At 36.0% G+C, this 25,220-nt stretch overlaps 1 protein-coding gene across 2 annotated transcripts in view; it reads left to right on the forward strand.

Moving 5' to 3' along the window:
- Positions 1-25,220, forward strand: part of LOC114054099 (uncharacterized protein C8orf34 homolog) — a 393,219-nt gene that overhangs the window by 255,386 nt on the left and 112,613 nt on the right. For both annotated transcript variants that reach the window (XM_027877214.1, XM_027877215.1), the window contains exon 9: positions 12,144-12,229. In XM_027877214.1, the coding sequence (XP_027733015.1) occupies positions 12,144-12,229 (86 nt within the window). The remainder of the gene's footprint in view (positions 1-12,143; positions 12,230-25,220) is intronic.

Consider the following 25,220-nt stretch of genomic DNA (forward strand, 5'->3'; position numbering starts at 1 on the left):
GCCTGAGGCATTGAGAGATTCACTGAGTTACCCAGGGTTACCCAGCCAGTACATATCAGCTGTAAGTGTTGAGGTCTGGTCTTCTTGCCTATATTACACAGCTTCTCCAAGCAAGATATAGAAGTCATTAATTAAGATTCACGATAAATATTCAATTTATCTTTAGGCAGCTTCTTATAGGTTGGGATACTGTCTTCATCTTTATTCCCAGAGTTTACCAAAGTGTCTTACACAGAGTAGGTGCTTCATAAATATCAAAATTTATATATCTTTAGGTTTTTCTACAATAAAGTTCTACCAACAACAGTATCAATTAAACCTCATTTTTCTGTTATAATATTACAAGTTCAGTCAAAGTTCCTTATTTTTTTCCCCCATTTTCATTTCCCTACATGCATTAGATAAGGTAGCTTATCTGAGGAATAAGAACAAACTATGAAATGAATATGCTTGCCTAATAATACCATATCTACAAACTGCTTGCTTAATTAATATGCTGAGAATTCTGGATTTCAATGATGTGCTGTAGAATTTCGATGCAATTTCAGTTAATTCCAATGAACTATTACAGTAATTAAACTCCCATTTGGACCCAGATCAACAAATGACATGCATACATCATTTATTAGTGAAAATTTAGAAACCAGAGGGAATTTATCTTATCCTTATGCATACATTAAGTATGCAGTCTCGATCATTATAGAGTAATTTGTTAGCTGTATCAACAAGACATGCTTATTTTGAGGAAATACCATATCATAAGTCATCTCTCTGTAAAAATGGAACACAAACATTATGATTCCTTTTGTCCCCTCTGAAATAGCTCCCAGTTTAAGGATCTTTCATGACGAGCAACTATTAGTGGTCAAAACTTTAGGACAAGTGTTCTTAACTTGTTTTGTGTTTTGGACACCTTTGGCAGTCTGGTGATGCCCATGGATCATTTCTCAGAATAATGGTTTTAAATGTATAAAATAAAATGCAAAGCATTATAAAAGAAACTAATTATATCAAAATACAGTTATCAAAATGCTAAAAGTAAGGTTGCAAGCCCAAGTAATGAGCACATGCACCCCTGCTTTGCTGTACAATAGGCTTCAGATAGAAAAAAAATGTATGTTTGATATGAATATTGCTATGAACTCTATTCCTGTAAGTCTATTTTCTCTCATTATATGGCAAAATCTTTTATCATTTTTAAAAGTTTGTAACTTTAGTTGAAAAAGAAAAAAAAAACTATAGCTCCATATTCTCCATGTGTAATCAATCCAAAACTCAAATCTGCCACTAAAAGAAAATATTTTAAAATTATATTATACCCATGTAAGGACATAGGAGCTTGTCTTTCCCCAAAGTATCATAAACAAACACAAGCTAAATCAATTACACAGGCAAGATTTTGAGAAGCCTGAGGCTCAGACTTCGACTAAATACTTTGGCAGGGCAGTGAATTTTGAGAATCAAAGCTGGGGTTGTGGAAGTGAAAAGTTCACCCAGAAAGAAGTAGTAAGAGCATCTTCAGAGGTCATTGGATGTAATGTACACAAGAATAGAGAAACAAAACTTAGGAAACTTAGAGAGTTAATATTTAGCAAAATGCTATTTAAGTTCCCCCCAAAGTCATTCAAAATTCATTGCTCGTTTTAGACTTCTGTTTTATTTCCTAAAAGAATCATCCTAAAGGCTTCATACCCAAGTGGTCTCACCAATGATGCTTCAACAAATCTCTATTCACATGTGTCATTCCTCAGAATCTTTATAATCTATCCTGAAAAGAATGTGCTGTCTCCCTTATCATAACCTTTCTGAGAACCTCATATAGTCGACCTTTCTTAAACTAAGCTCATTTTCCAGGTCATCAACTTTCTTATCAGTGAATTTCAGTATACCTAGTGAGAGCTATTGGGCAGAACACTTTACATTTGGTTGCTCCTGCTATTACGTATTAAGCATCTTTGTATTTATTATATCAGACTATATTGGGGATAGTGCAAACTTAGATAAGGCATGGCCCTGTAGACTATAGCTAAAATGCGCAAATCTTTATAGAACTGCAGTAAAGTTAAAATAAGACTGCTTCTCGGTGATGTATTTACTGAATGTGTATGCATAAAGATGTGCTATCTAAAATGAGATCAGAAGAAAGATTTTTTCTGCATGCTTATACCTCTTTTATGTATAGACTTTTAAAATCATTGCAACCCATATAAATGTCAGCTATCATCATAATTATTTATCATTATTATTTTTATTCTGTTTTGTAACCTAGAGACCACATTAAAATTAGAAGACAAAAGAAGAAGGGATGATTGAGAGGAAGGAGGGTTAACCTTTACTGTAGGTAGATGATAAGTCTAGTTCTCCTGATGATATTGTTGGGAAAGGCTTAGCCCAAAATGACCATCTCTGTAAGTTTCATTATTTGAGAAAGTCAACATAATTTGTAATTTAAAGCACATTGTACTAGATGACTTAGATTGACACGTGCTCTGACCCTTACTAGCCGTGAGAAACTTAGAACAAGTCATCTAACCTGTTAGTCTCAATTTCTTCCTCTGCGTAGCATAATAAACTCCAACATCTACACAGTATGGCACAGTGGCGAGACTGACTGAGAGTCAGGAAATACTGGTCAAATACAGAAGAATGCAGAATCAAATGCAGAAGAAACCAACTTCACAAATACAGGATAGAGAGGAAAATGGTTAGATAGTGAATGGACTCCAACTCCTTACAAATCAGCACTGTAATGTGGCATCTAGAAAAGTGAATATAAATTTCATTTGCCTTGAGTGAATCATAGTTTTCAGAAATAAGGAAGGTGATAGGCCTACTACCCTCCAGACTACATTTGAAATATTGTGTCTAGTACTGGGATCCACAGTTTGGGAGGTACATTGGTAAGCTATAGCTGGGCCAAGAAAGGCAGCAAGAATGTCAAAGGGTCACAAGTCCTTGGCAGTAGGGGGCTTGTTGAAACAATTGGGGAGATTTATCATGGAAAAGGAAAAACTCAGAGGGTCCATGAGAGCTGTGTTCAAATATTTAGAGGCCTTGCTATTGTATGGAAGAGGGTTAAACAGGTTCTGTTTTCTCAAGAAGGCCAAAGTAGCAGCAATGGGCAACAGTTGCAAAGACACAAATTCAGGCTAAAAGTCAGGAAAAAACAAACAACAACAACAACAATAACAACAAAAACAACACACACACACACACAACAAACAAACAAACAAAAAACAACTTCCTAACATCTAAATTGTCCAAAATAGGCTGCCTTGGAATTCGTGGTTTTCCTCTTATTGGAGGAAGATCTTCAAGCAAAGGCTGGATGACTATTTGTAAGGGTTTCTTTTTTTCTTTTCCATATGTGTCCTTTGAGGTCCTTTCTACTCTTGTGAATTTGAACCTAGATCTTCTGATTTGTAATCTGGTGCTCCTCCCATATCACCATCCTGCTTCTCAAACAGTATAGAGCACAGCTCTGTTTGCTCACTACTCTTCTCTGTAATCAGTGTCTAGAAGTCAGTTCAGGAAGAATGGTTCAGGGAAGCAATAGGGTGAAGGTGAAGAAATGGACGATGGTGACAGTCCTTTCAGCTAATGCCCTGCATCTCTGTAACACATACACTTCTTCATTCAGATGCTATTTTTTTTTTTGCATGCTAGGAAAGCCACTTGCCCTCTCCCTCCCTCCTCTCCCTCCACTTTTTTTTTCCTCAGCTGCTTCTTTTTAGTTGAGAAATGTGTTGACCACACCTACAGGTATTTAAACATTTTTTTTAGGCTTAAAACTAGAGGTATTGCTCTGAGACTACTAACTTCAGTGAGCTAGGGTCATATGTGCCTAATTCAGGATTGTCTTTGTTTTTATTGTCAAATAAAACACCACATTAAAGAAATAATCCTTCAGGACCCCCCAAGAGTCTTATATTCCGATTGGCATTTAAAAAACTCTTAATTACCACAATAAAAAATAGCAATGTTTAAAAGAAAACTTTGTCAGGGTAATAACACAGTCATTTCATGGATCTGGTGTCAAATGACTAATTCAGACTAGAGCGCTAGTTAATCAGTGGGCTTCTGACTTCTGTCTACATGATGCAAATTAGAGACAGGATCAAACCCAGGTCCTCCAGGCTCCAGACCATAGTTCATAAAGACATGGATATAGAGCTGGAAGGAAGAGTGTGCTGGAGCTTAGTGAACTCTTACACCTTCGAAAAAAAAAATGTGATTAGTTGCTAAATCTTATTCCTTCCTCCACAGCATTTCTCTCACCTTTCTCCCTTTCTTTAATCACATGCAAGTCTTATACTTGGTCTCCCTGACTCATGTCTCTCTTCTCCAATACATCTTCCATGTAGCTTCTAAAATGATTTTCATAAAAGTCAGAAATGACCAGGTCATTCTCCTCTTCAGTAAACTTCAATGGCTCCCTATTTATCCTGGAATCAAATATTATTTCATTGTGTCTCATTTTTAATGCCATTTTTTGTTTTATAAAGTAACATAATTCTTAGCATATAAGTATATGCATATAATTTATAAATAAATACACATGACACATACATTTATATAAGAGTAAAGTGAGATTTATATGAGACAATTTATTATTTTGTTGATTTCTAGACTTAAGAAAGCAATGGAAAAATGTTAATAGTGAAGATTAAACTTAAAACTGGAAGATATACATACATATATATATTATACATATATATATGTATGTATATCTTCCAGTTTTAAGTTGTCAAACACTTAACAGCCTACTAGTGGCTGTGACGGACCTTGGAGACTCTTGAGTCCAAACTTATGTCCCATTCTCCTCCATTTTGCAGATGTAGAAATTGAGCCAAAGAGAGGTTAAGTCACTTTCCCAGGGTCACACAGCTACTAAGCATCTGAGTCACTGAATCCAAATTCTCTTGACTTTGAATCCAGTGCCCAATCCACTGTACCATGAGATGGGTTGGGCAAACCATAGCAGTGGTGACCCAGTATGTGTGTATCCAAATGACATTGATTTAAAGTAAACATTCAGGCAAGTCTTGAAAAATGAAGCAAATAAGTTGGAAAGGAGAGCCTAAGAGTCTGTAGACTTGATGGTATAGACAATTGAGAGTGTCCCACACTTGTTTTGTTTTGTTTGTTTGTTTTCCACGAGACTAGGGGAAAAGAAGAAGTGGTTATGCACCTACAACAGAGCTCTGAGCTTCACGCCCTTTGCAGTACCATCTCATCAGGACTTATTGTCTCTGTCCAGTCAAAAGCTTTTACTTAGGCATTTGCTCTCCTGAGGGATGGCTCTGACAGAGATCTTTTTTGTTTTGCAGGTTTCCCTTCATTTTTCTTAAGAGCCATAATATTCAGGCAGTTTTCATTTTCTGTTTCCCTCATAGCTGCCACAGATTTCAGAGAGGTTGGACTATTCCCAGGGTGACTGTTTATTAACATCATAATCTACTCAAGCTGTTTGAATGAATGGCTGTGTCTACCTATAGTTTGGATTAGAGACTTCAAAGAGTGGTAATGGTAATTCCTTATCGACAGCTAATACCACCTCCTCAGTCTTATTTTGTGATGAAATTTTTATGTTATGATTGAGGGAAAACAGAAGAGACCTAAACAACGCCAATAGGTTTTCCATATGTGTTTTCCTGAGATTACATTTGTGAAAAATTTCAAGCCCCTGCCAGAAAAGTAATTAACAGTTGATAAGAGGCCACCTACAAGCAGCTACATTTCTGCAATCATGTATACACAAGTCAGCTATAAATTTGATGTGTCTCAAATACTTTGGGAGACCATACTCTCTTTCAGAGGATAGGAAGTTAAGAGAAAATTTTAACAGGAAAGAACTTGTTTTTATCTCTTTTCTAGCATTAATCATTATATTTTAGAAGTTAATGTTAAGAGGTTTTTTTTTTTTTTTTGAGAGTGAGAGAGATTTCTAAGCTGAAGATAAGAATATTCCTCTGTGTAATGAAGGGTAATACTCCACTCACTCTATCCAAGTTTCTGGAAAAATAATGGTAACTTTTAATTTCATGCTTTTTACCCTTGTTTGGTACATAATTAGGTGACTAGTTCAATAGTGTTGTCTGCCAAAATGGACTTCAAATCAATTTAGGTACCAATTAATTCAAGTATATATTTCAGGGTACACATTTGCAAAGCATTGTGCTATTCACAGATATACATGAGAAAGAGAAAAGGGGTTTGACCTAGTAGAAAGGCAGCTACCTTTGGAGTCAAGAAATACTGGCTTTGAGTGCAGAATGTGACACATACTGGCTGGTGACTGTGGACAAGTCACTTGACTTATCAAATGCTACAGGTAAATGTTGTAGACTGTAAGAAGTAGAGTTGTTGCTGATTTACATTGGTAAATGGTATTACCACTGGTCATAAATGAAAAAGTAAAGAGGCACAGTATAGATAGAGTGCTGGATTTGGAGTCAGAAAGACAGGTTTGAGTCAGGTCTCTCATCCTAGCCATGTGACCATGTGGAAGTCACTCAACCTCTCTGATCATCAATTCTTTCTTTTTTTTAAAATAAATTTGGGTAAATTTTTAAAATTTATTTTAAATTTAAATACAAAATGAGAAAAAAAATGAAACATTGCCATGTACACAGCAGAACACAAGAGAGGATTCAATATAAACAATAAATTTCCATTTCAAGAAAACCTATGTAATAAATACTAAACATTGTTTTCAAAGCTGCCCAGCTTTTCTTTGCTTCCTTTTAAGTTTTCTTTTGTCCTCTGCTGTGTACTTTTTACTTTATTTTCCCCTCCTTGCACCCTAAAGAAGGCTACAATTAAGTGTGTGTATGTATAACATATATATATAATACACACAGATATATATATTATATATATTTAGATATCTATAAACATAGACATATAAACACATATACAGTCACACACATATATGTAAGACCATACTATGATTATTTTCACTTGCCATCTAATTCTATGAAAGTGGATAGGATCTTCCTTCATGAGTCCAAGTTTCCATGTTTTTTCTAAATCAACCAGCTCATTTCCTATACCACAGCAATATTCCAACCCAATCACATCCTATCTGAGAGATTGCCTATGAAGTTTTTTCTCCAATTTTCTGCATTCCTTCTATTCTTAGCTACATAGGTTTTATTTGTATAAGAAAATTTTAATTTAAAAATAATCAGAAACTATCCATTTTACACTTCAACAATGTTCTCACCTTTTGATATAGTTTAAGGCCAGATACTGCTGAATCTGCTTCCTTTACATCTTTTTTTTTCCTGGTTTCTTTGAAGTCTCTGACCCTTTGTTCTTCCAAATGAACTTTGTTATTATTTTTTCTCAGTAAGATAATTTTTTTAGTAATTTGATTGGGATGACCATCAATTCCTTCACTAGTAATAAAAGTAACAGCCCTCACAGCATTGTTGTTGGGCTCAAGTGTGATAATAAATACATCATAGGAAGGTGAGAAATAACTTGTATCTTTTTAGTTCAGAGGGGCAGACATTCCTTTCACAGGCCTAAGAGTAAACTGGGATTTTGCCATTGAGCTGAACAAGAAATTGAATCAAACCTGAACCTATTCAGGGGACATACAGGATTTGCCCAAAGAGACTAAGAGGGAGTGTGGACTTCAATAGCTAAACAACAGCAGCAATGGAATAAGGCTTCCCAGTCCTGACAGGACTTTCCAAACCGATCCAGAAAGTGTCAGTGGCACAGGGGAAATAGGTGAAAGGAGAAAGTGAAAGGCTTAAAAACTTCTCAGAATAGAAGGCCCAAAGCTACCAATTGTAGCCATCTCTTTATAGACTGAAGGAAGTTCTAACAAAAAGTTCTACTATTTTCCCAACTTTCCTTTTCTGTACCTGTATCTAGCTGCAGAGTTCAAAATAGCTTTAAACAAAGACAGAGAGACAAACCTCTGGCTAAGTGTGAGCTGTTTTCCTAATTGAGAGCTCTGAGCTATGGTGATTTTGCTACCCAGTTTTCATCTGACTTAAATGCCACAAAGCATTCAAGGAGGGGACAACACAGACATAAGGAGCCATTAGGGTAGCTAGATGGAGCACTAGAAAGAATTCAGGAACTTAGAGTCAGAAAGCCTCACCGGCTTTCTGGTCAAATCTGGCCTCATGTACTTAGTAGTATACAATGAGCTGTAAAATCAACTGTAAAATGAGCTGAAGAAGGAAATGGCAAACCACTCCAGTAACTTTCCCAAGAAAACCCCAAATAGGGTCACAAAAAGTCAGACACAACTGAAAATGACTGAACAACAGCATAGTCTAAAATAAAGTTAATTATCATGACAAGGAGTAGCTTATTAAATCTCCAGAATATGAGAGAGAGAGAGAGAGTAGGGAGGAGAGAGTAATACTGAATATGACAACTGGTGTTACATAGGCAAAGAACTTTATAATCAAATATATTTCAGTTAGCTTTATTATTTTTAGTATTATTATGAGCAGTCCCCAATTTCAAGGAACTCAAATCACTAGTTGAGATCTCCAGTCTAACAATTTCAGACAGTAAAAGATTCTTTCTAGACAAGGAATCTGAACAAGAATGATAAGGAGGTCAGAGAAAGGGGAAATCACTTCCATTTAGGATGGTCAGAGAAAATTTAATGGAGAGAGGGGGATTTCATCAGGACCTTTAACAATTTAAATAAGTTGAAAGAAGCAAGGATGAAAGAAGCATAGGATAGAAATTTCCTATGTGGGTAGGAAAGCACAAAGCAATATTGGGAGATGTCTATGTGGTACTATTAGAGGATTTATGTAGAAGAATAGCAATAACTGATATTTCTATAGAATTTTTTCAGGTTTCACAGAGCTCCATTTTAAATTTCCTATTTACTCTTCACATCAACCTTTAGACTTAAAGTAAATAGCATTCTAAATGTGAAGGAAAATTAGTGAGTCTGGGAAACTTACCTAAAGTCATATAGTCACTCATTATCAGGCTCAAGGCTTGAACCAAAGCCTTTTGATTCCAAAGCCCAGGAATTTTCCCCTGTATTTCAGTTGAGAGTGGTTATATGAGAAGGAGTAGAAGATAAGGCTGGAAAAGTAAACTATGTCCAGAGTGTGGAGCACTTTGAATGTCAAAAAAAAAAAAGAGCTTTAGCTTTTAGCTGGTAAACAGTGGGCATCCATTGAAGATCATTAGTAATTCTAAGAACTTTTAAATTAGGAAATAAAATATTTATAGTATGAAAACACCATTCTAAAGTCTTTTCTTTTATAAATGTATACACATGTGCACACACACACACACACACACACACACACACACACACACACACACCCTTCAATAGCTCTCTATTACCTACAGAATAAAGTTCAAACTCATCTTTTTTGTGTGTGTCATGGACCTCTGTGGTAGTCTGCTTAAGCGTATGTACCTCTTCTCAGAATATTATTTTTAAATGCAGAGAAAGCATAAGATTAAAAAGGAAGCAGTTTTATAGTGAAATAGAAAAACAGTCAAGTAATTAAGAACTTTTCTATGTTTCTCCATTTCTATTAAGGGGAGAGAATACTCTGCCCTATCCACACATGTTCTGATAATTTTGATACTCATGCTTTATTCTAATAAAGAAAGGTGGATCAGGCTATCAACAACTGGTGACAGTAATCTCTAATTCCCTTTACTGTTATCTTTTTCTTTACTCACCAAAAAAATTTCTGATTTTGGCTTTGTTTCTCAAATAAACTTTTTAATGGGAAGAGAATGTACTGACTAACAGTTCTGATGCTTCCAGTGTATATGGCAGTTATATTTCTCATTGGCAATAATATCAGCATGTTATTGGCAGTTTGGTTCATTAACAGTCTCTTGGTTAGAGAACAGGTGAGAATGGAACAGTTTTCCAGAAGCTGATCACATATATCCAGAGCTTAGGAGAGTTGGTAAAATCATATTCCGCAAGTCCGTAAGGTTAGGACTAGTTCTAGAACCCATGATGATCCTCATTAAAGTAACATTCCATGAGACACAGCCAGGTAACCAGTCTCTTCTTATGATCATCATTAGTAATCTAACCCTAGTGCATTTATATATACCTTATTATGTGCCAGGCATTATGCTAAGTACTCGACAACTATCTCCTTTGATCCTCATAACCTTTTACAGATAAGGAAACTGAGGCAAACAGAGGGGAAGTGACTTGCACAGGGTAATGCAGCTAGTAAGTGTTTAAGGTCAGATTTTAACTTAGGTCTTTTGGACTCCAGGACCAGTGCCCTATCCACTGTGCTGCCATCTAGTTTCCAGTCTGTCTTAGAATTATCCTCAAAATTTCCATGCAAAACCTCTGCATCAACCAAATTATAGCTAGTAATGTTTACAAAATCTCCTGTACAGTATTGTGTCAAGGATATAATTCAATGACATATATAAAAATACTTTATATCTCAAAAATGTCAAAGCAAAAGCTTGTTGCATCTGACAAGGGAGGAGAGTGAATTTGAGAAGAATCTCAAATAAAGATGAGATATTAGAAGAGATTTGGGAGGGAAACTTGAAAAAAAGCAAATTGATGTTTGGATGTCTAACACTTGCAATAACTTAGAACTCTCATACATTAAAAAACAGCGAAAGTGTTCTCGGCAAATGAATGGTTTATAGAAAGTCTTTTACATGTAGGTTTTTTTTCATGACCTAATATTTAAGACCGTTAGATTAAATTGACCCATCTCATTTTGGGTAACAGCTCCATTTTGTAAGCAGTGGTAGCCTTGACAGGAATGCTTATGAAATTTGATCACCTCTGCCAAATTCCTCTCATACCACTGGCTAAAGACTCATGTGAGTGTATGTGACAAATATGTGTGAAGAATTAATCTCTACTTTAGCAGGAAAGAGCAATGTTTATGACCTGAAAAACTAATGTGTAAAAAACCCCAATGCATTTGGATGGTTACCATAATGTGAAGTTGAAACATTTGTGAATTGCAATGCATATTTTCATTATTATCTTGTTTGCTGCTAAAGTATGATTCCTTATTCCAACTAAGAATTCCCAAGCTGAGGTCTGCTTTTTATAGTTGCACGTTCATTTGAGGAATGTTTTAGGGAACAACTCGAATTTATCTGGTTTTCAATATTCAGAAAACCTGTTGCTCTCTTAAATGCAAGTCAGAGTAAAGGTCAAAACGTGAATTGGAAATGGTCTTTGTTAAGCCTCAGCTTATATTTCCCTTCTTCATCCTGGTGGCTAAGTGGGGATTTTTTTTTTTAGCACCTTTTGGATGTGTATAGAGCTGTCAGTGAAATAAGCAAGCTCATAGCTTAAAAACTGAGATCTCAGGAAAAATCCACTGACTTGCTTACTCATTGTTGATAGAAATTGGTCTACCTATCTGTTGATTAACACTGGTATTCAAAAATGGACCTGATACCTTAAATTTCTTTTGCTGGAAGCATGCTCATCCTGTTCTTAAGACACACTCATCAACTCAAATTACCAGTATCTAACATCTTTACATGTAATCACTTGACCATCTGTGAAAGTTTCCCTTCTTAAAAAGAGGTGCTTTTTTAATGTCGTAGCCCATGATGTAATACTCATTAAGCCTGCTTCTTTCCTCTTATTACTGAGCCATCCTAAATGCTATCATTCCAAGTCCAGCTTAGCACCTGGAAGACCATCCTGCAGTTGAAAGTCAAGTATAGAATAAAAGATGTATAAAGGCCTAGGGCTTATTTTAATGAATCCTACAAGAATGTTAGTAATGCATAGACAGGATTTATTTCCATAGGAAAGAGTGCAATTTAGTATTTATACATGTTTTAAGAGGTAAAGGATAGTTGAAAGTGCAAAGAATTCAGAGTCAGAAGATCTGAGTTCTAGTTCTGGTTCCATCACTTACTAGTTCTGTGATATGGGCAAATCAATTGACATTTTTGAACCTCAGTTTTCTTGCCTGTAAAATTGAAATAATACTTGGATCACCTAAGTCACATAATTGGTACAAAGACCTTTTAAAATGTAAGTAATGACGATATGAAGATGACCAGTTTGAAGCACCTCACCTACATGTTTAGAGTCATGCCTTTCTCATTATCTTTTTTTTCACATCTCAGCATTTGCTGTGTTTTTATGATAATTTTTCATTGTTTAGGTTGCAAGGTGACAATCTGGCAGAAGGGACAGAGGAAGTTTCACAGTTACTTCATACCCCTGAGGAAGCAGTCCCAGACTCTGTAGGTGAGTTTTCACATGAAAATGCACATTTATCCAAATTCTTAGCTGTGTTTGAGGTAAGGGAGAAAGTGTTCTCCCTTTCCCTCCCTATGCCTTTGCTCAGTCTATCACCTTTGATCACCAGTCTCTCCTCCCCATTTGTCATGAACCTGTACATTGGTTTGGGCTTTGAAAAGGCATGGAGGAGAAGGACAGAAAAATGAGAAAAAATACTTCAATTTGGAATCTGGGAGGGCATTCTGGAGTGGATCAGACCTAATTAGAAGTATTGTAATATATCAAAGTAACAAAGTATGATCTGGAGTATAGCATACCCAATGGATAGAGTACCAGTCCTGGAATCACAAAGACACGGGTTTAAATCTCATCTCTGACACTTTGGAGCTGTGGGACCACAAGCAAGTTACAAACTTTCTGAACTTCAGTTTCTTGATTTCAAAAATGAGGGTGATAATACTTGTATCAAAAGGTTCCTATGAGGTTTATATTAGATTGTGTATATAAAAAGCTTTGAAAACTTTGAAGCACTATTGCTTTGATGGAATCATATTTTGCTATTCATGTGCTTGGCATCAAATAAATAGGGACACATTAACTTCGAACTAGGTTCAGCTCACATGAATGCAGTGGCATGGACAACACACAAACTAATGCTATGCTGAGCATAATGTTTAAAAGCTATTGCCTGTTTTAGGGAACCAAGCAGGTTTTCCTCACCCTGACATCTTTCTCCTTGTCTCTTGCCTGCCTCTCATTTGCACTTCCGTAAGGTCTATCTAATACTGAAGAGACAACACCAAGGCTATAAAAGTAAACATTTTTTAATTGGCAACTGAGAATCATAATTAGTTTGAGGCAGTTATTGTTACTATATCCATTCTGGATGCTTTTATAGAAATGTAATGAAAATGTACTAAGTTTGTCAGCTATGATTTGGTAGCCTAGTGCAGACTTTCTTCATCTTAAGTACTGCTTTGATGCTTCTTCCAGGGTTAGAGGTGCCCTGTGTCCTCCAAGATTGGACCAACAGGATACAGGCTTTGTCAAGGCCTACTCAGCTAGGCAGACCCGGACAGGCCTGATGATGTGTCTCTTATGTAAGGAAGAGCCTGTCTAAATTTGGAGAGGCTCTATTCCAGAAATTTGTCCCTCTGGGCATGGATTTTTTTTTTTTTTGGCAACAGCAATTTCTGAAGACTATTTGCCATAGATGGCAAATAGTGATGTGGGTTGGTGAAGAGAGTACTTTTGCCCATGAAATCAAAGATTTTTGAAATATTGAATTATTGACTTTGCTAACACTAATATCTTCAGCAAGAGCAATCCACTTTGGTCCCTTTTATGCCTGTGTTAGTGGGGTGGAATTCTCCACACACAGACTGTCATCATCCATGTTTCTGCGTCTTTGCTCTTTTCCCTCTTGACCAGAATGTTCTTTCTCTTTTCTGACTCCTATCCAACTCCTACCCATATTTCAAGGCCTACCTCAACCATTTTTCCTCTTTTGGTTTGTAATATTTTAAATAGTTTTGATATTTTAAAAATAGTAATGTTATTTCTTTCTTAGGAGACCTGGGTAAGAGGTACCCAGTATGAAGGGAAGGATAATTGTAGAAATTATTAAAGAGAGAATCTATCAGTAGGCCCTGAGAGTCATGGGAGAAAATAAGTGGGGACATAAAGAGTCATTTTTTTTTTTCTGGAAGGTAGAGGTCATTTTTACTGAGGCAGCTGTGCCCCGTTATAGCACTCTTCACAGTTTAATACTCAGTTGTTTCCTACTACATAAATTGATTTTCTATGAACAAATCATATAACAAACTTTTTGAGGTCATAATAAGGTACTGGGTCATAGTCTTCTTGGCATAGAAGTCAAATGTTTGCTAAGGTGCTTTTGAGTAGGCACTAAGGAAAAATTAGGCAGGAGATTTTGAAGCTGTCTTAATATTAATGAAGACTGAGATTCCTGTGGTCAAAGGCAATACTAACTAAAAGTACTAACTAATTTGTAAAAGCTTATAATGTTGACAAAAGTTCATGAGGAGTATCGCTTCACAAAATAAAGGAAAAAAAATGGAGGGTACAATCAGTTTCTTTTTTTTTAAGTATTTTAAGTATTAAGTATTTTTTAAGTAAGAGACCCAACTAGGCAATGTCATTGAAAGAACATTTAAGAATAAAGATGGAAGGAGGACAAGAAACAAAACAAAAATGGAAGAGGTCTAAAAAGGTTTTATTACTTTTTTCACCATTTAAGATAATAGAGTTACTACACACAGACTTTAGTATCAAAGCACGAAATATGCTTATGGGGAAAGAAAACTGCAACTAGATTAGACCAAGCATATGTAGAGAACATCTGTTCTTGAGATGACACAGTAATATATGCATTAAGGGATTGATTCACTAGGTATCTGAAGGAGAAGAAGATGCCAAAGGCATGGAAAAATGTGTGTGTGTGTATGTATGTATGTATGTGTGTGTGTGTGTGTGTGTGTGTATGCCACTGATGATTAATAGCAGGCAAGGAATATGAAAGATATGTGCTTAACAAAGATGTTCACCGATATGATAAAGGAAATACAGAACAGAACACAGGTTAAGAAAGGATTCCCTATGGATGCTAAGGTCCTCCTAATGTTCCTACTTGTGGCTAGTATTATACTGGTTGCATCAAACCTGTGAATATTGTAGCACCTCTTGAAAGAAATCTGTAAGAATTCAGAAGAGTCTGGCCTAACCATCCAGAGAGAAAAAAAAGAAATTAAGAAATAATTCCCATTTTCCAGATTATAGCATACTTCTAAAAAGAACAACCTATAAAGTTCATCCATCTATTTCTATATGTCCTAGAAAAATAGTGCCAATGGACAAATTAGGCCCATTTTGTTAATGCCTATATGTCTCCCACCCCCTCCCCCACCTCCAGTGTTGTTGTTTGATTGTGAGTTACGGAATATTACTCTCTGAAGAATTTAAAGTTAATATTGCTCAGAGGGCAATTGGGAGGTACCTGGTACGTTTGAGTAGAGAGTAGCATAAAAGTTAGGAACTAAAAGGAAAAACCAGAGTAAAGCATGTCATAAGAGACGTATACCATACAAAGTGGTGGACTTAGTCATGAGGCAATCTTGAGAGATAACTGATGAACAAAACTTTGATCTTCTGGCATGCTTGTGGTTTCCGAAGAAAATGAGGAATGTCCCTAGTGTGTGGGGTGGGGATCTGCATTGCTGGAGAGAGCATCCTCATTGCTGAGATCACAAACCCACTTGAGTCCTATCATCCATTCCTTGTGGCACTGCTCGCTCATCATGATAGTGTAAGCTAGGCCTGAAGGGCACATCAGAGGCTATCTTGCATTTTCAACCCTTGTATTTTCACATGAGGAAAGGGAGATCAAATAACTTGGCCCGGATTATACAGTTACTGTAGTTAGCTAGAAAGAAATATTTTGGACTCAGATGTTCTGACTTCAAATTCACTTGCCCTTTCTTTATACTTCCTCTTTTAAGTTTGGGAATCACATCACTGACAACAGAAATTTACACAATAAAATTCTTATTACTCTATAGTGACTTGCATTTTTTAAATATTCATATCTAGTCATTGAATAGTTTCTTTAGTGCCATACTTCTAAGTGTTAGTTACCAAAGGCAAGAAAATCCAAAATGTAACATTCAAATTCAGCAATTTTTTTTTCTTCTAAGATGATTTGTCATTATGGCTGATAATTTAAAAATTTTTGGATCTTCCTTGCTCACCTCAAATCAAAACAAAGCAAAGAATTGAATTGCCCAGAAACAAGAGCATGCGTTTGAATCCTGCTATGTATGGGCAGTGTTGCTGATTCAAAAGACATAAATGTTTCATTTTATAGATCTAATTTAGTAAGCAAAGGATTAGGGGGTGGCAGAAATTGGTAGTAAGTCAATAAACATTTATTAAGGATTTGATATGTGTCTGGAAATTTATTTTAAAAAAAGCAAAAACACTGTCTCTGGACTTCAAGGAACTCATATTCTAGTGTGGGCAGTGACATGTAAATGACTATGCACATATAAGCTATATATAGAGTAAATGGAAGGTAATCTTTAAGGGAATGCACCAGCGTAGAGGAGACTAGCTACCTTCCATGTGGTGGTAGAGAAAAGGTCCCTCTACTTATGCAGTTGAACACCTTCTCTGCAATTTGTAGTCTTAGATACCTAAATGATTCCCCCAGGGATGCACAACCAATATGTGTCTGAGGTAGGACTTGAACCCAGGTTTTACTGGTTTAAAGGCATTTCTCTATCTACTATGCCACATTACATGGCAGCGCTACAAATGCTTGAAATAGGAGACATTAGTTTTTTTAAAGTCTTATTTTTGTTATCTGTTTTTGTTTTATCCTTTTCCTTTCCAAATACATTCTTCCTCCCTTTCCCTAATCAGTGAGCCTTCCCACATAACAAAGAATAAGGAGAAAAGCATTTCAGCAAAACTAATCAATAAATCATCTGAGGCACCTAGGTGGTCTAATGGATAGGGTGCCAGACCTGAATCAGGAAGACCTGAGTTCAAAGCCAGACTCAGACACTTAGTAGCTGTGTGACCCTGGACAAGTCACTTAACCTCTGTTTGCCTTGGAGGCAGCTAGATGGCTCAGTGGATAGGGTGTTGGGCCTAAAGTCATGAAGACCATGAGTCCAAATCTGGCCTCAGATGTTTACTAGCTGTGTGACTCCAGGCAAGTCACTTAACCTCTCTTTGCCTTAATCCCCTGGAAAAGGAAATGGCAAACCACTTCAGTATCTTTGCCAAGTTAAATTCCATGAACAGTATTGGCATGCTATGGTACAAAGGGTCACAGAGAGTTGGACATGACTGAATGACTGAATGATAATCAATAAATCAACCCTATCAAACATTACATTTAAATGGAATTGAAGTTGGAAGGAACTCAACACTTTAATAATGTGTGTAGTACAGTGTTTTCAAATGTACCTTGCAATCCTTTGTAATATGAAAATAAAAAGTTAAGAAAAACCATTAGCCAGCTATGACAGCATATGCAACATTCTATAACCTTAGCCTCCCACCTCTTCAATGAGATAAGGGAGGTGAACCTTCTTATCTCTTTGTGGTCATCATTGGTCATTATAATTGCATAGTATTCAGGTTGTTTTTTTTTTTAAGTTCTCTTCATTTATATTGTTAGAGTCATTGTTTGTGTTGTTTTCCTAGTTCAGTTTATTTCACTCTGTATTAGTTCATGTCTCTCCATGTTTTTCTGCATTCCTCATATTCTTCTTTTCTTAGAATACGGTAAACATTACTTTATTTTCATATACCTTGAGTTATTGAACCATTCTCCAACTGATAGGCACCCACTTTGTTTCCATTGTTTAGTATTTATTTTGTCACCTTCCTATTCATCTTCAAACATTTTCAGGTATATATCAAACAATAAGATCTTAGGGACAAAACCTGTGGACTTTAGTTATAATGATAATTCCAAATTGTTTTCCAGATTGGTTGGGTCATTTCACAGCTCTATCAACAGTGCATTAATGTGCCCATCCTCCCATCGCTGATAGGGTACAAATTATCAAGAGATAACAGAAAGATGGTGCCATGTGGCTGTAACTTCTTGGTGCTAGCATTTGAAATTATATAGGAATTATTGCATGAAGAGTTCCAGGTTTCTAGGACATGTGGAAAAGATAAATGGAACTAAATCATTAGAATGTGGAAGTTGAAAGGAATCCTAGAGAGTATCTGGTCACTTTACAGATCTGGACCCTGGGGTCCATAAAGTTGAAATAACTTGCCCAATGTGACATAGAGGCAGATCTAGGACTTAGAACCAAGTACATAGAGGCAGATCTAGGACTTAGAACCAAGTTTATTTTACTCATGGACCAGTAATGTTTGAACTCTTCAACACCATTCTTTGACTAGAAGAGTCATCTGATAGGCTACCTTTCCTGGGATCACAAAGAGTAGGACATGACTGAACAACAACATAAAAATGTTATTTTTATTTTAGAGTAAAAATTTAAACCAGGTCCTTTGACATCAAACCCAGAGCTCTCCTTTTGTGTTTATTCATATACTCATGGGTTGTTTAACTTAGAAGTTACCATAGAAATAATCTAATCCAGCCCCTTCATTTCATATAGAAGAAAACTGAGGTTCAGAGAAAAAGTAATTTGTCCAAGGTCACAAGATTGAAATGATGTAAACAGGCTCACAGAAATCCTTTAATATGATTGCCTGGGTTGTTTAGTCCATGAAAGTATGTGTTCCTGATAATTCCAAGGATAAACATGAGGGGAAATCTCTTTCATTTTAGCTATAGGGATTTTCTGCTTCATTGGCCGTATTCCCTGCCTTGAGGGGAAATAAACACAGTTGCTTAGCATTGATCCTAACTAGTGCTTTTTTTCTTGGCAGGGCATGGAGGGGAGGATGTACCAGATCTCTCAGATACTTCCCCCCTCACCTAATAGCCCTTTGGGCCCAAAGCAGGAGAAGAGAGCTAAAAAAGAGAAAAAGGAAGTGCATCACTTGCTTAAGGACATTTGCTTTATGAAAGTTCCCAATACTCAACTCTTAGCTCTCGAAGTTGCAGATCATGACTTAAAGAGCTCTACTCTAGATGTAAATTTCTCACCTTAAAAAGTTGTATTAGTCTGTTCTAATTTCCCTTTAGTCAATGTCCTGCCCATGGCACCCAATAAGGATTATTTTTTAACATAACCCTGCTGACTCATCATCAGTCGTATGTGCACTTAGAGAAGTTTTTCCTCTATGAATGACCCAGACACACAGAAACATGAAGGGAAATCCCCTTCATTTTAGCTATAGGGATTTAGAACCTTATAACCAATGACAACCACTGACACAATATAGATAGGAAGAATATAAATGGAGGTGTTATTCAGAAATTCAATGAGGGAAAAAGACCATAAGAATGCCTGCAGAGAATTTTATAGAAAAATAAAACAAGATTTTTTCTTGTTAATATTTTAAAAGGTCACTAAAGACTTCCATAGTGCCAAATTACTCTTGAATATTTTTCCTCTTCTGAGTGCTCTCTGCAGCATTCAATGTTGTTGGCCAATCCCATCTTTTTTTTGAAAGTCTTTCCTCCTTTGATTTCTGATATTCCAAGTTCTCTCTCTCTCTCCCTCTCTCTCTCTCTCTCTCTCTCTCTCTCTTTCCCTCCTTCCCTCCTTCCTTCCCTCCCTATCTCTGTCTTATCTGTCTCTGTCTTTCTGTAGTCTCCCCCCTCTTCTCTCACTTCTTCTTCATCTCAATCACTGGATCTTTGTCCTACTACTATCTCCTCACTGTAGGCACCCTCCAAATTTCTGTCCTTGCCTGTTTCACTCTCTCTATTTCTTAGTATCACAACTCTTGAGAGAGAAAGGACCTCAGAGGCTATGTAGTCAAACCCCTTCATTTTATGCACAAGGAGTTTGTAAATGGCATCAACCCCTCTCTTCAGCTATCATTTCTATGTAGAAAATTCTCAAAATTATATCAATAGTTAGAACCTAAAACATTTCTAGTACTTTTATTTCTAACTGGATTTTCCTCAGATTCATTAAGTCCCAAACCAAACTCATCATACTCACATCCTGTCCCCAAATCCATTCCAATATTTTATTTCCACTTACTTCCTTCAGCTAATTAACTATTGAAATCTGTCCATTCTATTTCCCCAGTGTCTCTTAATCCTGTTTCCTTCTTTCCATTCCTATTGCTGCCATACTAGTTTAGGGCCCACATTACCTCAGACCCTCATTACCTCAGACCTAGACTTTTTAAAAAAAAATTTATTTTCAGTTCCAGATTATCTTCTTCCCTCTATCCCTCCTCCACCCATTGAAAAGGCAAGAAATGTAAGACCCATTATACATATGAAGTCAGAGCTAGACTACTACAATAGTCTCCTAACTGAACTCCTCCCTTGGAGTCTCTACCCTTGCTCCTCTCCTCCTGTCAAATATGGTGCTGTCAAATTAATCTTCCTAAAAAAACAATTCTATCATGTAATTCCTCTGTTCCAAAATCATCCATCTATTGCCTACTTCAGTGGTTTCCTTCTTGAGCGTGAAATACTTTTTAAATATAAAAAAAATTTCATGGGTCTTCCCATGATAGTAGCTATATTAAAAATAAACTATTGACTGAACAAGTACATAATGACAAGAGGCCAATGTGAATATTGTACGACTTTTAATTGAATCTTCATTTTATTAATCAAATCAGCAATCAGAAGTGTAGCACACTGGTTTAGAGAGCTGGCCTCCTTAATAGGAAGATTTGGGTTGAAGTCCTGTCTCTGACACAAACTTGATGCATATTTTTAGGCAGATCACTTAACCTCTCATTGCCTCAGGCTACAGTGTAAGACTGCAAATTGCAGATCAGGTGTCCTTATCAGGAGTTCTCCATACTGATGAAATCATAGGCTTCCCCCCTCCAGAAAAAAAGAACATCTGTATAATTTTTAAAACAGTAATAGCTATATGTGTAAGATTTTTCAGGTTACAAAATTAATATACACTTATTTATGGATTTGCATGGGGTACATGTTCATGTACCCGTTTGAATGACTGTATTTCCCTCCTGAGGTTCATGTCCCACAGGTTGGGCACTACTGGCTTATTAAATTAAATTTAAATTCTTTCATTCTATTTTCTTTTTTCTTATTATGAACCTGATAATGAACATTTCAATATGCAATGAAGAACAAGAAAGGTAGAGTATAAGGGAGCTATGAACTTCTGTTAGGTACATTTTTTTTAAGCTTATCTTTGTTACTTTTCATTGCAGCAAACTCAATATTTAAGGCCCTACATGCCCTGATCCTAACCCATCTTTCCAACCTTATATCCCTTATAATCATTCCCAGATTCCAGCCAAATTAGACTAATGTCTGGTGCTTCAATTCTCCCTCCATGCACTCACACTTTTTTGTCATGCCCACATCTTTGCTTATACCATCCCCTCTGCCTGGAGACTCCCTCACCTCCTACCTATCTCCACCTGTAAGAATCCTACTCATTCTACAAGACCCAGAGCAAATATTACTTTTTGTGAAACTTTCCCAAATCCCCACAAGAGGATATGAATTTCTAACTCCTGCAAATTTCATTATCATTTCTGTTTGTACCTTCCTTGTGGTGCTTATCATAATCTGCCTGGTAACACAGTTGTTTGTATATTTGGCTTATCTTTCCTAGAAGATTGTAAGCTCCTTGAGGGCAGTATTTTATTTACCTTTGTATACCTCACAGTGCCTTGCACACAGTTCAATAAATATCTGTTGCATGAATGGTTTAAAAGGAAATAAGCCTACTTTTTTTTTTTTCAATTCCAAAGTACAATTTCAGAATCAAATGGTTTTTATTGTCTCAGTGGTGTGAAAGCTGTGGGTACCTAGGAGTTTTTTGTATTATGAATTCATTAGTGGAGACTGGATGTTGCATGGGTTTTCAGGAATGAATTTAAAGTTTTCTTAAGTGATGTGGGAGATAAATTGTACTTTCTGTATATTTGAGAGTTAAGAAATAAGAAAGTGATTTAAGTCCAGTCCCAGAAGAGAAAAAATAATGGTCTATAGTATCTTTTCTCCTATGTATAAATTGGGGTAAATACAGGAAAAAATAATTATACAATTAATGATATATGGATAATCCCTGTTTTAATAAAAGCCAAGCTCTAGGTGATCCACAAAGTTGGCAGGGCTACAGTGATATCAGTATTACTCATTGTAATCAAACCTTACTAAATGGAGGTCAGTTTTTCAATTGTATAGAAAAGACAGGTTTTATTTATTTTCATTCATTTACATAACATCCTCCATTAAATTCCTCTTCTGATGCTACATCACATGATATTTATCCAGATTTCTTAGAGGCTACATATGAGGAGGTAGATGGTTTGGGAGGTACTGAAATACTACAAAGTCTTTGGGTATTGGTCAAGTGACAAACTCTACTCATGTCATCAGAGGACCAGTATCTTTAAGTTCAGAAAGAATCATTCAAAATTTTATGATGGGTGATCACATTTGGGCCCTTGGAAACTCTTGAGTACTATCTATTAAGTCATAGAAGAATGGTTGAGGGGGTTGATGTAATCAGGGTCACAATGACAATATCATGGATCCTTGAAGTATGGAATAGCACATTAACCCTAAAACATAATAATAATAGCATTTACATGACAATTTATAGCTTACAAAATGCTTTACAAATATTATCTCATTTTTTCCTTACAATATTCCTATGAGATAGGTGCTATTATTTTCCCCATTTTATAGAAGAGGTAACTGAGACAGATAAAAGTTAATTGACTTGTCTAGAGTCCTACAATTATTGTCAATAAACAACCTTGAGAATCAGGTGCTATTATCATCCCCATTTTACAGATGAGGAACTAGGATAGACAGAAGTTAAATGACTTGCCCAAAATTACAGAGCTACTAAGTGTCAGAAGCCAGATTTGAACTGAGATGTTTTTGACTTCAGGTCTGTTGCTCTAACCTGTGTACCACTTAGTTGCCTAAATTCTAAAACTTCTATTCATATGGTGTTTGCAAACAATAATACATGGGGCATGGGGAGAGGAGTGTATGAATGTGTGCAATAATACAATTTGTTATTTCCAAAGCAATGCTATATAAACTAATCTCCACAATTAGACATGTTTTTCAGTTGTTATTCTTTGGAAGTTAATTTATTAAATGAATAGATGAATAAAAAACACAAATTTATATATTGTTTAGGTGATGAAAACTTCCTTTTTATTGTGTGGAAAGCTGGTGGGGGATGTCGAGTGACAGTTAAATATCTGAAGATCTCAGATCTTAGAGAATCACATTTAATCTGAATACCTGTAAAACACGTAGGTTTCTTTATGAAATACCTTATGGCTAGATAGGAGAAATCATAAGGATTTGGCAATATTTCCCCAACCTAAGCTAACCAGAACCCACTGGAAACATAAACAGGAAACACTCAGCCAAAACAACAACAAATCCAATTTATAATAATAATCATAATAATAACTAGCATTGTAATTATACTGCTTTCCGGTTTGCAAAGACATTTATACACATTTTATCATTTAATCCTCAAAATAAACTTGGGAGGGAGTGGTTATTATTATTATCCCTATTTAAGATGATAAATGACTTGCCAAGGTTCACAAAGTTAATATGCAGTATGAGGTTAGATTTGAACTTGTCTTCCTGACTCTAGGACCAGCACTCCATCCACTATACCACTTAGTTCACTTTGACTAAAACAAAATAAACAAATGTGTATTCTGAAAGATTACTTCATTTTTATTAAGCATATTTAACACAGTCTGGCTATTCAAACCTAAGCAATATTCATAAATAACCACAACCAAAGGATACAGTTAGAAGATGTGATATATAAGAAAAATGAAAGAAGAAAGATTCCAGACACTTGGAACCAAGCTGAGGTTCTTGCTCAGGAAGGAGGAACCTGGAACCTCTGCTAATAGTCAACTGCTTGTCCTCCAAGGAATGATGAAGTAAATCCACAGGTGTTATCAGATGAGAAATTATTCAGCAAAGGACAGAGAAGTAGTTAGATGAAGGATACTGAGTCAGCAATTTGTCAAAATGACAGAATAAAGAGGTCTGCTGTCTTCCCTAGACATGTGTTTGGAGATAACAAACCTTCCAAGATTTGTTGAATTGGATGAATACTACATACTTTTGGTGCTTTGTGTGAGCACAAATGATACTGTCAGAAAGAATCAAGAAAGCATTACAAAGGATTATACACTCTTAGGCAGGAAACAGAAAAGCTTGGGGGCATAGGTGATGTTTTCATCACAGCTACTGAAAGAAAGGCAAGGGATTGTGAAAAGAAAGGAGGACATGGAAAGTGAATAGCTGGTAAAAAAATGCATTAGCACTTGAATTTTTGAGCATAGGCCTTAAATATGGGAATCGTGCTCTTGGACAAAGATGGAATATATCTTACAAAGGATGACAAAAATTTTCCTGCTTAGAATAACAAATTTAGGTGAAATGGAGTGGGCAGTGTTGTTGTCAATTATTGAGAACAAAGGGCATATCTTTTTATTTTGAGAGTTGGTATGATATAGTAGAAAAAGCACTAGATCTAGAATCAGAGAACCAGGGTTGAAATGATGATGATAATGATTGCTATTAATAACAACAACAACAATGTTAACTACCATTTATATGGTACTTTAAGTTCTATAAGGTGCTTTACCTATGGCAACTCATTTGATCATCACAGCAATCCACTGAGAAAGATCCTATTTTTATGCCAATTTCATAAACGAGGAAACCAATGAACAGAGAAGTTAGGTGACTTGCTCAGTATCACCCGGTTAGTAAGTGTCTGTCTGAGATCAGATTTGAACTCAGGTCTTTCTGACTTCAAGTTCTATGCCCTACACCCCTATGCTTATTACTCATGTTATTTAACTTCTCAGAGTTCATTGTTTTTATTTGTGGAACGAGGAAATTACACTAGATAAGCTCAAAGGTCATTTCCAGCTCTGAATCTGTGCTCCTCATTTCCTTAACTACATAGGCTACTCAAAGGACAAGTACTTACTTGAAAATCCATCTATAATATAGGTTTATTAATTTTTAAAAATCATAGAGAAGAGATCATGCTTATACAGCAAAATTCTTAAGTCTATTTTCCAGGACAAGGCTGGTTACATCTTCCTTCAGGATTCCAGGCTACCTCTAAAGGAGTAGAGTAATTATTTTTTTAATTCTACTGGCTCAAGCCAAAATTCTGAGGTGTTACTATTAAAATGCCAATAATTAGCCTCCCAATTTCATTTAACCAATTAACATCAATTCAACATCAGTTTGCAAGGGAATATTTGCTGTGAAGGTATAAGAAAAACGAAAGTACAAATATACATTCTGTTTACCATCTCGGTCTTGTGATAAAGTGAGCTCCAACTT

This window comes from Vombatus ursinus, unplaced genomic scaffold, assembly GCF_900497805.2.
Source record: "Vombatus ursinus unplaced genomic scaffold, bare-nosed wombat genome assembly UNPS02014812.1, whole genome shotgun sequence".
NCBI classification, from domain to species: Eukaryota; Metazoa; Chordata; class Mammalia; order Diprotodontia; family Vombatidae; genus Vombatus; species Vombatus ursinus.